Source organism: Apaloderma vittatum, unplaced genomic scaffold (genome assembly GCF_000703405.1).
Source record: "Apaloderma vittatum isolate BGI_N311 unplaced genomic scaffold, ASM70340v1 scaffold30307, whole genome shotgun sequence".
Lineage (NCBI taxonomy): Eukaryota > Metazoa > Chordata > Aves > Trogoniformes > Trogonidae > Apaloderma > Apaloderma vittatum.
In genome coordinates this window covers 614-15,375 of record NW_009728347.1, presented here as the reverse complement: position 1 = coordinate 15,375, position 14,762 = coordinate 614, and the positions used below count along the sequence as shown (strand labels likewise).

Sequence of the window (14,762 nt, the reverse complement as noted above, 5' to 3'; positions counted from 1 at the left end):
GAGGCAGGTGGAGGCAGACTGGAGGGCTCTCTGCTGCTGCTCCTCCAACCGGACTCATGGCAGGGCAGTCTGGAGTCACAAGGCTGGGAAGTCCTAGTGACATCCAGGGAGTGCCTTCCAGATCCCATGTCCATGGGAAGCAGGGTGCTGTGCCATTCCAGCCCCTTTGCGTTCGGGTGCAGGCATTGTCAATATTCCACATAATTGCCTGACAGGCTGGTTTTATTTTGGTTCAGTAGGATGGTCACTAGTAGCATTCTGAATAGTGTTGAGGGAAAATTACATTTAGAGTGGGCATCCTAGCTACGTTTCTCTCAAGTTTTAGCTCTAGCACACTTTCCTGGCAGCAGAGAGCTTTGTAACTTTGAACAGGCTAAAGCTCCTACTTCTGTCTTGCTGCGTGTTATTCTAGCACACAAAATGTAGAATAAAAAGCACGTGACAGTGCTAAGGGCTCCTTTACCTATAGAGAAATGCTAGAACAGTGCACTGTATCCCTGCCCCCTCACCTCAAGCTGCTCTTGCAGTTGCTTGATTTACCTGGAGGTATTTATTTGATTAGCAGACATTGTGTACTGTAAACCAGTTTACTGCACAAATAGAACTTCTGAATATTGCCAAAACTTTATTTACAGTCAAGAACAATAGACTACTTCCGCCGGACGCCAGCTTGCGAAGGAGCGTAGTCCAGCTGAAGAGTCAAGACATTATATTCTTGTTGCTTTTGCACTTTCTGAAGAGGCACAGGCTGCCTCCCTAGAAGCATTTCAAGTATATACAGGCTGCAGAAAGCATATTTTTTACTACTTCTGAAAAAATGGAGTAGCTTCCTGCAGTCGCTGGGCAGCCTCTTCTGAGTGGCGTTTCCTGCAATTCTGAAATGGTGCTTCACCAGGCAAGAGCCAGCTACAAAAAAAAAGTTCGATTGAGTGCCAACTCCAAGAGCACCAGCCTCCACTGCTTGACAGGTCGTTGGTCACAGCTTGAAGAAAAGGTCTTGGTGCTTAAACCCCAAAGCTGCAAAAGGAGGGCACAATATTAACTACATATTGAAAGGAACACCCTTTTATCAACCTGCATCAGCATTTTTCAGCCAGTATGAACTAGCAGCTGGTTCAACTTCATGCTGAAACAAACTTGACGAGGAGAAACCATATGAAAACCAAAAATTAGCTCATGCTGGTTTGTTACTTTTCTGTCCCAGTACTCAGGAACACTCTGCTTCTAATTATTTTGGCTTACACAATCAATAAAAATTACTTAAGGTCTTTTGGATGACTTTGTTTTTCAAGTACCTCAGGGTAATACTACAAACAACCCTGAAGATATTCCTACCTGCCCAGGGTTCCTCCAGCCTGGGTGTAGTATTTGTTATAATCCAAGCGTAGCAGCAGTTGAGCTAAGTCAGAGTCTATCTGATGGTTGCGAACACTGGAGAGAATCTTGAAGAGAAGTGATGACTGACGACTGAATCCCTACAAATTAGAAGAAATAAATTCTGAGCACTCTCAAGAGAGAAAACAAGCAAGTAAAGCCTTTCATCTCTGTTCCTGCCTAAATAATCCTTTCACAGACTGAAGAAAAGAATCACTGCAAAAAAAAAGCAGCCACAAGGATTTCTAGGTGTTAGATACCCAAAACGGGAGGGCAGAGACACTGATACCCACCTCCTTTCTATTCCAGTAGGGTAATTTCTGCATATCTACCCACATTCCTTCCCAGTGTGCGTTGATCAATTAAAATCATTGTAAGCACTCATACAGAAATGCACTCCTGTTCTACAGCTATTAAAGCCACGATCACTGTTTAGGCAAATGGTTGCATGGGAGAAGAAAGCGTTGATGTAAATACCGATTCACCTTCACCAAAATACTGAGTTGTGCAGCGCCCCGTTCATCTAATGGGCCCAGATTCTGACTGACCAGAGAACAAAAACTGTGACAGAGGTCCAGAATGTCATTTAAGCAGTGGAAAACCTGCATGGGGAAAAACGTACAAGATATTAGTTTAAACAGAGTTCAAGCCCAGAGAAAGCTGTTCTTAGTACCTGCAACCTTGCAGCATTCATAATTAAGATGTTGCTGAGAGCATGTTTTCCATCAGTAGGGAAATGTTAAAGCACCTGTAGTGTTTTAATATGGTTTTCTATGCAAAAAGGACTTAAATGTTCTGCTGCATATTTCTCCTCGACCTTTTGCAGACATTGCTGGGGAAACAGCAATCGGCACTAACTGTCCAGACAGGTATAGAAGCGTAGTGATAGGACAAGGGGTGATGGTTTTAAACTAGAGCAGGGCAGGTTTAGATTAGACGTTGGGAAGAATTTCTTCACCGTGAGGGTGGTGAGACACCGGCACAGGTTGCCCAGAGAGGTGCTGGAGGCCCCATCCCTGGAGTCATCCAGGGTCAGGCTGGATGGGGCTCTGAGCAACCCGATCCAGTTCCAGATGTCCCTGCTCACTGCGGGGGGCTGGACGAGATGGCCTGTAACGGGTCCTTCCAACCCAACGCGGTCTATGATTCTGTGATTCTATTCCTGATCCAGCCAGGCAGACCATCATTGCAGCTTCGAGATTGAGAAGGAAAAAAAAAGATCAAAAAGCTGGGATTCAAGGCCTTGGTTTCACTGTTCACAAAACTTGGAATTTCTTCTGTATCTGTTGGCCAATGAAACTTGCATTCGAGAGCATTAAGAAAGCCTAAAAGCCTCACAGACATAACTACTGTAACACTTAAAAATTCCAGAATAATTAGTGTTCTGCCGCCTTTGAGATGCAGCCTGACAGACTGAGCAGAATACTGAAATGGACAAAATCCGTGGTATCACTGTTTCACTGGGAATGTTTTTGTGAGGCTAAATGTTTAAGAAAAATACTGGCAACACTGTAACATTTTTTACTAAAATAACAATAAAAAATATCCTTAAAGTCCACTCAGGAACATCACAACTATTTTTTTATCCTCTGAAGTGTAAGTAAGAGAGGAATTTTTCCTAATCCAATGCATTTCAGAATGAGTGCCTCAGCAATACAGTTCCTAGCACTGTACTAATTAGTACTTCTTTAATAAAATTGCCTGTGAGAGAAAAATAGTGACAAAATTAAAGTTAATAACATTAACTGAACACTGGAATAATCTTGATTTAAAATTGTCAGGAATGCAGCATCCACAGTCGCCAGCTGTGAATTAAGTAATCTTAATTCAATTATCTGTTCTGTTTTATGCCTGCTTTACTCCTAGAATTGCAGTCTGTGCTCTGGAGATTATCACTGGTGTGTTGTAAAAGAGACGGTTTGTCGTATCCATTCCAAAGGGTGTGTTTCTTAGGGCAGTTGGAGAATTTCTGGAGAAAAAGGTGAAAACAAGAGCTACTTACAGGTTTTATGAGGATGAAAGACTGAGCCAACAGATTGCTTAAGAAATGATCGTGAGCCAATCGTATACTCTCAAAATCCCGTGTGGCATTTATCTGCTGGAGAAGCTGTGAGAACTGCGATTCCAGTACATCCACCTGATTGACAGGTAAAGAAATCTCATTAGTACTTTGAAGAATGGGAGTATTACAGAAGCTTTGTCAGAAACTTACTTTCCTTCTTTAAGATTAACTATTGTAAAGGCATATACCTAGCATTCAGACAAAGGTATTTGATTGTAATCATCACTGAATTTTACACTGGGAGATACCACCTGGAATCCCAGGGCAATGACCGCAGTGCAAAAGCTCAGCCAGATTACTCTGGAGAATCTAAGTAACCAGGCCCCCTCGCTTCAGCTCTTTTGGCTGTTAAAAAACCCAGTATCTAATTATCAGAAAAGTTTTCTGTGTTTTTGTGGTTTCTTTTTGGTTTTGCTTCAAATGGTCAGAATCTGGCTTCTTTCAATTCTTTAAAAAAAAAAAAGAAAGAAAAAACCCCAAAACAACTTATCACTTAAACTGGAGGTCACTGAAAGGGGCAAGGGAAGAAGCCAGGATGGCATCTTAATGAGGCCATTTCAGAGATCACCGTGGCTTCTCGCAAATGTTCAGCAGCATTAGAGAGCCAAAACTTCTGCATGTCCAGTAATATTCACAGATTCCCAAGTCTAAAAACTTCCTAACTGTAGGGCTGACTCTGGGAATTCAGATAAAGTTCTAGACTCGTTCCTTAAGCTACAAAGAAATTAAACCCTGAAGACAGGACTTCAGTGCTCCCTCCACGCACTTCTGCCAGTTGCTGATTAACGGATACAGTTTACCTTTCTCAGTAATCCTGACCTGCAGGTAATACTGAAGATTGTCCACAAGGAAAGCCATATGATCCCTCAGACGCCACTTGATGGCATCAGTTCTGTTAGACTTCAGGTGTTTGCGTTGCATCTGGAGAGCCCAACAGTGCTGTAGCTCAGCCTGGACTCGTCGCACACTCAGCAGGTATTTGAACACAACGTTGTACCTACAGTCAAAAAATGCTCGTGTGTTTAAAATGAAAACCCTCCTTGGGTGCAGGTACTGGAGAACATAACAATGCAAGACTGGATGGAGAAGCAGGAGGCAGGTGCCTGCCAAAACAGGGTAGGTCAGGTGACAGTCATCTCAGAGTAACAGGCTCCTGCTTGTATTCGTTACTGACCTAAAAAGTACAAAGCTCATTTCACTGTAAGTACAGAGGAGCTGACAGTGTTTTGTCAAGGGAGCACAGCTTGTAAAATAGTGCAGACCGGTCAGCATCTGGCAGGTCTGACTGTCATTACAACTACCCTCAATATGAGTAAGGGGAAAGACTCATTTTAAGGTTCAAGGAGCAAGCGGAAATATTACAGCTCCACCCTTCTCGTGACAGAGAGGACAAAAACCCCAACGCATTAGCGAGTGCCTGAGGCAAGGGAATCTACAGCTGAATATACAAAGACCATCCCTAGCACTTACTTCTCTAGAACAGCCGGAGTAAAGAGAATGTGCAGCGGCCACTGAACTTTGTAAGAAAGTCCTAAAGCCGCCCATCCAGATGTCGGGGCTTCGCGAGGGGATAGTTCCCGGGCAGGCCCTTCACGAGTCTGAGCAGTGTCTGAAAACAAATGACGCACTGAATTAAGTCATTTTCTCAGTCAAGACAACCATGGCAAGGAAGAAATGGGAAGAGAATAAGAAGAGCCAAAGCAGGCCAGGCCGTCACATAGGGCTGCAAAGGAAACAAAGTTATTTCTTCAGCTTCAGAGGAGGGAAAATAGGAGGAAGGTAATAGGGCTTGAAAACAAGGGCATCGTATCTGCTTTTAATTCACGACCAAAAATGCAAGTAGGTACCTTTATGCTCCTTTCCATGATACTCAATGGTTAAGTGAAGCAGAGGAAGAAGGTTGTCATCATCTAACAGCACCTTATGAGCAGACTGCTGAAATGCAACGTTGACATCTGACGACAAGAGAGCACAGATATCAGCACAAGATGATGCAGCTCGTGCTAATTTTGCACCCACTGATTATTAATAGACTACACTAGTCATATAATATAAGCATATAATACAATACAATTAATATAAGACAACACTGACACACTATTTCCACTAGTTTCATTTAACTCCAGTTTCAAACATGGAGAGAAACATGCCATCTGAAAGTTTCTGAGATGTTATTTTCATTCACTCTGTGAGACATTCTAATTCACAAGCACTTTCAAAACTAACATCTCTAAGATAAAGCTGTGCTGTCCTGGATGCAGCTGACCATCTTCCTGCTCTACCGTAGCGAGGACAGTTTGCCAAGTAAATGAGCAACACTCACCATGTTCAGTTACAGCCGTAGGTGGCGTTTTTAACATGTGCTGTGCGGTGTCAATGAAGGCCTGGAACAGCTCACCTCTTCCCAAAAGGTAAAAGTCCTTTATAATCTGTGAAGATTTTTTTTTTGTACATAAGCTTACCAAAAACCGAGCAGGAATTTTAAGCATTCTGACTGACAGCATCTATGTTTGTATTGCTAAGACAACTTCTGCCATTTCAAAACACAGCTAGAGCGCTCTCAATTTCCTGGCCCAAAAAGTCTATGCTGCCTTTGTTTCAACATACAAACCACAAAACCACATACACATAGCCCTCTAACTCCGTCTCTGACCAAGTTCTATCACTCTGTACTCTTTTTTTGGGACCTGGAAAATGAAAACAACTTTACCTAAAAGAAGAAAGCACAGAATCTCAGGCAGTACAACATTTAATGGGAAAGAGCCATTGAAAAAAGAAAATAAGCTGCTTTAGCAGAAACAAGCTAGAAGTTACATTACCTTCAGCTGTCCTAGTAAATCTGATTCCTCTACCATGAGTTTCCAAAGATGCTAGTGAGAAAAAAAACAACAAAATTCCCCTCAGATTTAGCTAAACCCATTCAGTAAGAGCAGTAGCTGTCTTAAAATACTATGATGCATACAAAAAAGCACCCATATAAAATGTTATATGAAGCACAAAAGAACATACTAAATTCCTGCATGTAGGCAGGCCATGCTACTAGTTAGAACGCTCTTGATGTATATCGGCAAGAAACTACCTCAGATACATGAAGACCCGTGGCAAAAAACATCAGGAAATTCTTATGAAACCAGTTCTGCTCTACCTTTGCTCTCACTTCTCTAACCTCTCCATCTTCTCAGATTCTAGCCCCGCAACCCAAATGAAAAAAAGGTTAAAAATCGCCAAAGCAAAGAATTTGTACTGTGGGACACCATCTATTATACTGAAAACATGATGAAGAGTTCTGAGGTAATTTAAAGTGAAATTTAAAAAATAAATAAAAATTCCCTTTCTTCCCCACTGAAGTGCATTGTGTTGCTCAACCTCCTTTTGTCATTAATAGTCGGGCTAACGTGAAGCTCTCAGTCCCACAAGAACACAAAAGCGACGCGCAGCCTTCACGTGCTTGCTCAGTCACCGACTCTGCAGGGCCCCTTCTCCTCCCAGCCCCTCACAAACCCGAAGAGCTCCTCAGCCCGTCCGGCAGTTACCCTTCCTGGGATCCCCACCTCCGCCACGGTGCTCCGTATCCTGTCCACCACTGATTCAAAGTCCACCAAACTAAAGAGTGCTTGTTGCTTGAGTCGATGTAGTTCTGCTGCAAAAGCGTCCTCCTGGTTTTTTAGGATGGAGCCTGTGCAGCAATGAGAGAAGTGATTTGGACCATAAAAAGGAACACGGCTGGGAGAAGCGCAGGCCCCTGGCAGCACGGCGGGCCCAAAGGCTTCCGAGGCAGCATCGCCTCGGCTCTGGCAGGGAACACAACGGTAAGGCGGCCTCAAAGTGCAAGTGCCAAGGAGCAAGGTTACCATTGCAAGTACAGTTAACAGTCCAGACGCTTGACGTGGCAGTGCTGTGATACCAGTAAAAACCCAAAATATTTTCTATGTAAATGATTACTGCTTCCAGCCCTTATCCTATGACCAACCCACAGTTTTTCTGCTACACTAACCAGTTGGTTTTGTTCTCCACCTACCCCCACCCCTTTCACATCTATCCTACTGCTTGAACTTAGTGATTTTTATGGGTTTTCTACTGCTTGAACTTGGGGATTTTTATGGTGGTTTTTTTTTAACCAGCTGCCCTGCTTGGAGAGCCCAGGGACAGGTGGTCTCTGGGGCTCTGGGCCCAGGGGGCAATCGCAGGATGAGGAAGGACAGCTGTGCCCTGGGGAGCAGGGGATGGGCTTGGTGACCCACATGGGCCAATCTCTGCATTCCTTCCCACGGGCGCACGGCATAAAAGGTCCCTGAAAGAGCCCGGCCCCTCAGTGCTGCTGTGTGTGGGGGTTCCTATTGGCTGCTCTTTGCATGTGCCTGCACTACTTGTGTTTGCGCCTCCAGTTCTCACAGCACAGAGGAACACTGCTCAACGGGGGACAGGTGCTTTTCCTCTGCCGGCCCCGCCAGGTGGGAGAGGCACAGCTCCTTTTCTGGCTTTTTGACTGTCCTCAGGACTCTGGGCTTGGATGCTCCTGTCTGCTGCCAAGTCCAGTCTGGGACTTTTCTGCTTGGGACCTCTTTGTTGTTTAGAGGGCTATGAACACCTTCTCTTGTACCTTTGAATGTATTTGTATACTTGTATAAAATCTGTATGCGGTTTAATATCTTATTGTTACTACCATTAGCCTGGTTTGAGGTTTTTTTTTCTCTCCCTGGTTCCCCTGTTATTCTCCCCTGGGAGGGTGGTGTGGAGATCACAGACAGCATTTGTCAAAGTTTAGCGGCAGGCCCCGCCATAAGCTTTGACACCAACCAGGCTAGAAAACCAATTTTTCTTCACTTTGCTTCTGGTAAGGCAAGAAAACAGTCCAATTTAATTGGGCCTTTGTTCTTTGCAATGCCACTCAAGTTGTTTGAGTACTTCTATGGAGACAAGCTCAAGACAGCCCTTGCAGCAGTCCTCCCAAAGTGGTGTAGGAATATATGTCCAAGACCATCTCCAGTCTAAAGTTATCAGGCTCTCAGAGAGAACCATCAGCTGGAATTGTCTCTCCCTCGTTGTCTTAAGGCTCCACCTTGATAACTTGTGCTCCACAGTGATGTCTGGAACCACCTTGCAATGAATCTGTCTGTGGATGCGTTTTAATCCTATGATGCTATTTTGCAACATACGCACTCAGAGCAAGATACGCACTTGTGGCCCTCTGCACCCTTCATGGATGCAAACTGAAAAGGAGCCAACCACCTTTGCAATGCTTTATTTATCCAGAGCAAATCAATGGTGACTAGTTGCTGGAAACTTAGGAGACTATGTTTGGGAAGTGTTATTATTTACCTATTCTGTTCTTATACCTCTCTCTTGGAATCAGTCAGAAGCAGAACACTGGGACCACTGCTTTGGTCCGACTCCACCATTGTGTGTTATAAAGGGTACTGGCCAATAGTCAGATACTGTTGAGGAATTTGTTAATACACATTTTAGAATATACTTGTCAGTCACTCATAAATGAGCAAAGGCTGCAAGAAAAATGTTCCTTACCTTTTCTGGTCAGGTTAACGTTTTGATTTTCAAACATCTGTACAGATTCTCCCACAAAGAGGATTTTCTCAGCAACCCGCACAGGAATGTACGAAGGCAGCATTTCTACTCGCAGAGAAAACTGTTTTAGAGACGGAGCTAACATGTTCTCCTCCTCAATCAAGCGCTGTCAGACATCCCAGGGGAAAAAAAAAAACAACAAGGAAAAAAAGTGAGAAAAACAGATAGAAAAGGCTTATAAAGGGGTGTGTGGGTGTGAGGGAGAATCCAAGCACATTAGAAGTAAACAGTGAGGTAGCAAATCTGATTTGCATCATTTAAGTAAGCCTGCAAACGTTTTTATACTTCTGGTATGCAAGCAGATCTCCCTAGAGAAGATGTTCATTTCATCAGAGAGGGGTCAAGAAGCAGGAAAAGGAGAAACTAAACTTTTGTGGAATAGCAGCAAGTTTGCTTTCCCAAAAGATAATGTTACATCAAAAACAATTATTTTTTTTCTGCAGCTATAACAATGTTAATTAGCATTACAAAAAGTAATCCTCCCCTACACCCATTCCTGCATGTTTTAACAGTGCTAAAACACTTGTGGACAAGGTATTTACATTTGGCCCATATCACATGTAAACACCTCCACTGGTGAGCAAATAGGTTAAAGACCTGAAGCCTCGGTAGCACAGATTAGGCAGCTTTCTCAGTTCCTGTGAAAGGTGTTTAAAACAATACAGTAAGTTAATAACTTGTTTCCATATGTATTAACAAAAAACTCCAAGTACATAGGCAAGATTTTCCTTCAGAGAAGCAATACTGAATATTTCTGGCTTTCTTGTTACTGGAGAATCAGCTTTATTTAGTGCATACTCCAAAAAACATCATGCTAACAAATTTTTGAGAATGTTTGCCATCTACAGAATTCTTAATTCTAATAGGAGTTCAGTATGAGTTTGTATACTGATGTTAACAGCTTGGCAATTTTATTCTTAAGATTCTTCTGATGCTTTTAGATGAGGAAATCCCCAAGTATTTTATCAGTCTACCCCATCAACACTCCAGATTTATTTTACTCTCTGAGCGAAGAATTGCCAACACGGTTAGTCAGAATACAGATGAAGAGAGTTAATTCGGCTCTCTAGGTGTCATCTAATCGTCTACATTTTCCACCACAGATCTAGAAGACTCATGAATTTTCATGTTCTTCCTATATCCAATGTAGAGGAATTTCTTGCGGAACAAGAACACAATGTACCCCTTTAAGGTTTGGACAATCCAGCTTGTGCTCTGTCCCTGAAGTTTTCTTGAAGAGGGAGTAAACTGGTTTTGCAAGAACTTCGCTGGATGTGCAAGGACGTACGATAGGATGTTCTAACTGCAGCAAGGGTAGCTAACACCCACATGGCTTGATAACATGACCAAAACCCAAAGCTTATTATAGCTTGCACCTGTTCACCTGTGTGTGAACACTGCCTAACCGTGTATATATATTGGACTAATTTGAGCAGTGAACTGAGAACGGCATGGAACCGCATCGGTGTGGTTGTTGTTACTCGGTCGGCTCTCCGAAAGGGACCCTCTTCAATCCAATACAGCAAAATAATAGTTTTTTCACTAACTGCCCTTTAAAGTTTTCCCTTGATTTTATCTGTGTGTAGTCTGTCCTCAGCACAGACTGTTTGTACGGGCCGCTTAGCATGCAGTGCAGGTGTTTTGAGGGTGAATCTACTGTTTGTTCGTGGCCAAGCTGCATGCAGCACACTAACACCGCTGGTGCTCCTGAAATATTTTCTCACAGTAAACTAGAGTGTGAATTTAGGGAGTTGCAGTTGTTCCTTGCTGCTCCTTAATGCAGACGCTATTCAGATGCACAAAATGTGGAAGATTACTCCACTGAGAAAGCTGCTTTGCAGAAAGGCACTCTAATGGCATGCCATCGACATGAGGGTTACCACATTTCACCAGTACACTGGCAGGTTGCTCCCTTGTTTAACGTAGCACCCTGGACATGTTTGTAGCAGTCTCGACTCTGGCATAGCATGTTCTCAGCCGTTCTCCTCCAGCAATGTCACCCTGTTAGGTAACATTTGCACAACAAAATGTTGCACAAGAGAGGTACCTGACCCAGCTGCCAATAGACAGGGTGTAAATCAAGTCAACACCCAAGCTCCCCACACCCTCTCCTTCACAGCTGCTCACACTATCACCCGTGCCTGTGTCGGGCAGATCACAGTGGTGACCATGAGGAATGAGAAAACGGTCAAGAGCAGAGCGAGTACAGCAGTTCCACCTACTTGACCCCAGGATCTACACGGATTCCATCCGGAAGGCTTTCTGCCCCGAGATCATCCAGCTGCCAAAGGTTATGTTACCGTCCTTCATGCCTGGCTGCAACCTCATACAATATCCTGTTGCTTTCCCATCCTACCAGGTCTCAGTACCTGTCCAGTCTAGCGTAGCTCAGGCTGAAGCAGAAGACGATGTATTTCTTTGGTTCCCTAAGGACTGAAGGATGTCAAGCTATGACTTGCACTCTTACCAGGTCCTGAAGTTCTCGTAGCTGTTTTCCCGTAAGTCCGCCAATTCCCAGGTCATCATCATCTTCTTCAGGTTGGCTAGGGACATTCCCAGAAGAGGGGCCCTGTTTGATAAAGAACTCTTCGTGTTGGTCCAGTAACAATCCATGCAGCATCCACGCAGAAAGCTGCTTATACATGACTCCATGACACACAGCGAGAATCCTGAGGTCAAGAGAAACAAGACAGTGGGGCCTTTGCACACAGTCATCAAAATCCGATTGTACATCATTCCGGAAAGTCCAGTTACTCAGCCAGGCAATATGGCAAGCGCTAAATGGCTAACGTGGAACTCTATGGGAATTTTTTTTTATTTTTTTTTTTACAGCAGAGAAAGGCGGATCAATCACTTGCAAACCTAAACTAACATAGCCTCAGAATATGTGCCTTCTCCACAGAGAAGTGTAAGTAAATCTGCAGTGGCTTCCCAGTTCTCCTGTTACTACTCAATTACCATTTCCACATTAACAGATATTATTATGGCCTTAATTCCTGCCATAAGCCTGCTTTAGATAAATATAAGGGCAGCTGTGACAGCTTTCCCTGCACGCTACTCCTACTTTTGTATTGTGCAAGCCTGTTTTGCATGTACTGTTTTCACAAGTACGACAAACACTTTGACACTATCTGCAGTTAGTAGAGAAGAATGAAAATAACACCTTTACTGTATCTACATACTTTTCAAGAGCACTGCGAACAGGAGGCAAGCCCCCACAACTATGTTTGTGGACTGTCTCCAATATCTGACATCCATGAATCTGCAGAAAGAAAACACGGTTAGACTAGGTCTGTTATTTGGATCTGTACTGACGTGTTCAGGCATTTAAATGCTATGCTTTCAGCTAACAAGAAAATGCCTTAGCAGAAAGAAAGATGTAACATACTCCATGCAGTGAAAAAACAGGCCTTCTATGTGTGGCTCTATACCCATGCTTCTCTCAAAAACTTTCCTTAGCAAAAAATAAACATCTCTGGACTCTGAAGACACTAGCTTCTGTCTTTTTTTTTTTTTTTTTTGTGGGGGTGTTGGTGGGAGAAAACAGGCTCAGAATAGAAGAAATTCCAACTAGCATCATCTTGTACTATGGACTGTATTGTCATTATAAAGTGCAAATCATTAAAGATCATACTGAAAATGAAAAAGTAAAATCCAGTGTAAATGGATTTGCAAAAGTTATTCAATATTTACAGTAATACTAGAAATAAGGCACCTGTTACTGAAACCACATTCCTTTGTGGTATTAAAAGGCTGGGATGGGAGCAGAAAGAACTTTATCAGATAAAGAGGAAACTTGTCAAGACAAAGTAGCTACAATTTTACCTTCTGAGTCTTGATCTGTTCCACCATGACCATCACAGAGGGGAAGAGTAAATGAAACTGTTGAACAAGGAGCAAAATATTGAATTAGGTTGCTATGCAAGCACGAGAGAAAAAACTATACTTGAGTAAGTGTGGAGAGCAACTGATTACAGTAACGTAATGAAACTTATCATCTGGCTTTCCCCACAAATTAGAAACATTACATGAAAAATTCCTGGAAAGTATGTCCTCTCTCCACTGCACCAAGGTGCATGAAGTGACCATATTTCAGCCACAGTTCAGGCTAAACACAGGCTGTGAGGAACATGTGACGGTCAAGGTGGAGGACCTCAGCTTTGTGTCAAAGTGCAAGTGATGCTCTGAACATAATTAACAGACCACAAATGTAGAGGCGTTAAAAAGAAAAGGCATGACATGACAGACTGCCTCTTATTTATCCCACAGACTTTCTTATTAGACTTAAGGAGTGATAAGAGTAACCAAATAGCACTACCTGTTTATTAACGTGACATACCTGGTCCAAAGAATAATTAACATGTGAGATTGAAAGATGTGGGTCGGCCAGAAACTGCAAAAATAACAAAACAATTAATGAAAATCAAAGTAAGGTATGGATGAGTACTAAAGCATGTTTGGCTCTATAGTCCCAACCTTTAGTTCCTACAGCTTTGGGCTGTGTCCCCTTTTCAGCTACAACAACCATTGGATGGTGACAGTATGCAAGACGTGACAGCTGCTAATCTAGCAGAGATTAATCAAAATCTTTAAAACTGAAAAGAGAAGTCACAATAGTCTGAGATAGCACTGTGCTTTAAGGCAGGTGGGGCACTTACTGAATTGAAGGTAGATGGAACTTAACGCTTATTGGAATGAAGAGCCATTCACAATAGCACCTCACGGGAATAATTTGGAAGATATCCCTGATGTGGAAAGGAAAATACCTTGCCTCCTGTTTACTGGCACTACTTAGCACAGTAACTGCAGAAACGACAACTTTCCACAACCCGCCAGCAGCACGGCAACTTCTTTTTCCAAGTCTCTCTCTTGTTTACCTCTTGTTCTAGGTCAAGCAGTGCCTGTCGATATGGCTGCAGCACTGAATCAAGACCTGTGCAGAAGGCTCGCAGATAAATGCCATGTAACCCACTCTGGTTTTGCTGAGACGGATGATGGTCCTGAAACCAAACAATAAAAATCTACATCAGCTCACCAGTGCACGTCTAAAGAGTAATAGCGTTTCTGTGCAGCATTATACTGGCAACCAGTGGTCCGAACATGCTGAAACGCACCTTGGCTCACCAGCAAGGGCCCAGGTAAAAAATCCCGAAGTTTGTCACAAGTTGTTACTTGTGCAGAGCTGTGTTTAGCTCTTCTGTACACACACACAAGTGCTGGAATCACTGGCGACTTCACTGCTGCTTTGTACTTACTCATGCCTCTCAGATCTCAAAGCTCTTCATGAACAATGAGGACTCGACACAACAGGATGAGCAACCTGTTCAGTTCACAAACCGTGTCCAGCCTACAGTGACCAGAAATTATTACAGCATGCTTCCCCAAGAATGAGATTTTACATTTAGTCCTTCTTTTGTTGTTCTGTGCCCTCCCTGATTTGCATCATGCAGAGCTTCCTGGAGCTCTGTTTGGGAAAGCGCATTCGTTCACGCTGGGGGATGCGCGCTGCAGGACCCCGTGCCGGGGCAGCCCCGCTTGGAGCACCCACCTGCTGCTGCACATGCCCTGTGTACTGCTCCACGAACTCAGCAAAGCGGATGTAGTCAGTGCCAAGGCGGCAGAGCCGGTTCAGGACACTGGTCTCACTGGGGTGCAGGAACGGGAGCTCCTGAGACACCTGAGGGGGCAAATCAGTCACACAGAATAACAGGACAGTCGGGGCTGGAAGGGACCTCCAGAGATC

The 14,762-nt window shown here is 43.5% G+C and overlaps 1 protein-coding gene across 1 annotated transcript; it reads right to left on the bottom strand.

The window, feature by feature from the left end:
- Positions 1-1,331: 1,331 nt before the first annotated feature.
- TUBGCP4 (tubulin, gamma complex associated protein 4) lies at positions 1,332-14,693 on the bottom strand. Its single transcript, XM_009874054.1, has 16 exons — positions 14,568-14,693; positions 13,897-14,019; positions 13,359-13,412; positions 12,845-12,901; positions 12,202-12,281; positions 11,487-11,688; positions 8,960-9,125; positions 6,988-7,112; positions 6,256-6,306; positions 5,760-5,865; positions 5,284-5,391; positions 4,907-5,045; positions 4,256-4,433; positions 3,377-3,511; positions 1,860-1,976; positions 1,332-1,475 (listed from the first exon to the last, which is right to left on the bottom strand). The coding sequence occupies exons 4-16, from the start codon at positions 12,875-12,877 to the stop codon at positions 1,332-1,334; spliced, it is 1,584 nt and encodes a 527-aa protein (XP_009872356.1). The 5' UTR covers positions 12,878-12,901; positions 13,359-13,412; positions 13,897-14,019; positions 14,568-14,693.
- Positions 14,694-14,762: the final 69 nt, after the last annotated feature.

What these genes read in the sequence shown, in the direction of transcription:
- TUBGCP4 (XM_009874054.1), bottom strand. Translation starts at nt 12,877, where the DNA reads ATGGTCATGGTGGAACAGATCAAGACTCAGAAG. An exon ending in GTTCGCAGTGCTCTTGAAAA is followed by an intron (nt 11,689 to 12,201) that starts GTATGTAGATAC and finishes TCTTGACCTCAG; the next exon opens with GATTCTCGCTGTGTGTCATG. An exon ending in CGTTAACCTGACCAGAAAAG is followed by an intron (nt 7,113 to 8,959) that starts GTAAGGAACATT and finishes ATTGCTGCACAG; the next exon opens with GCTCCATCCTAAAAAACCAG.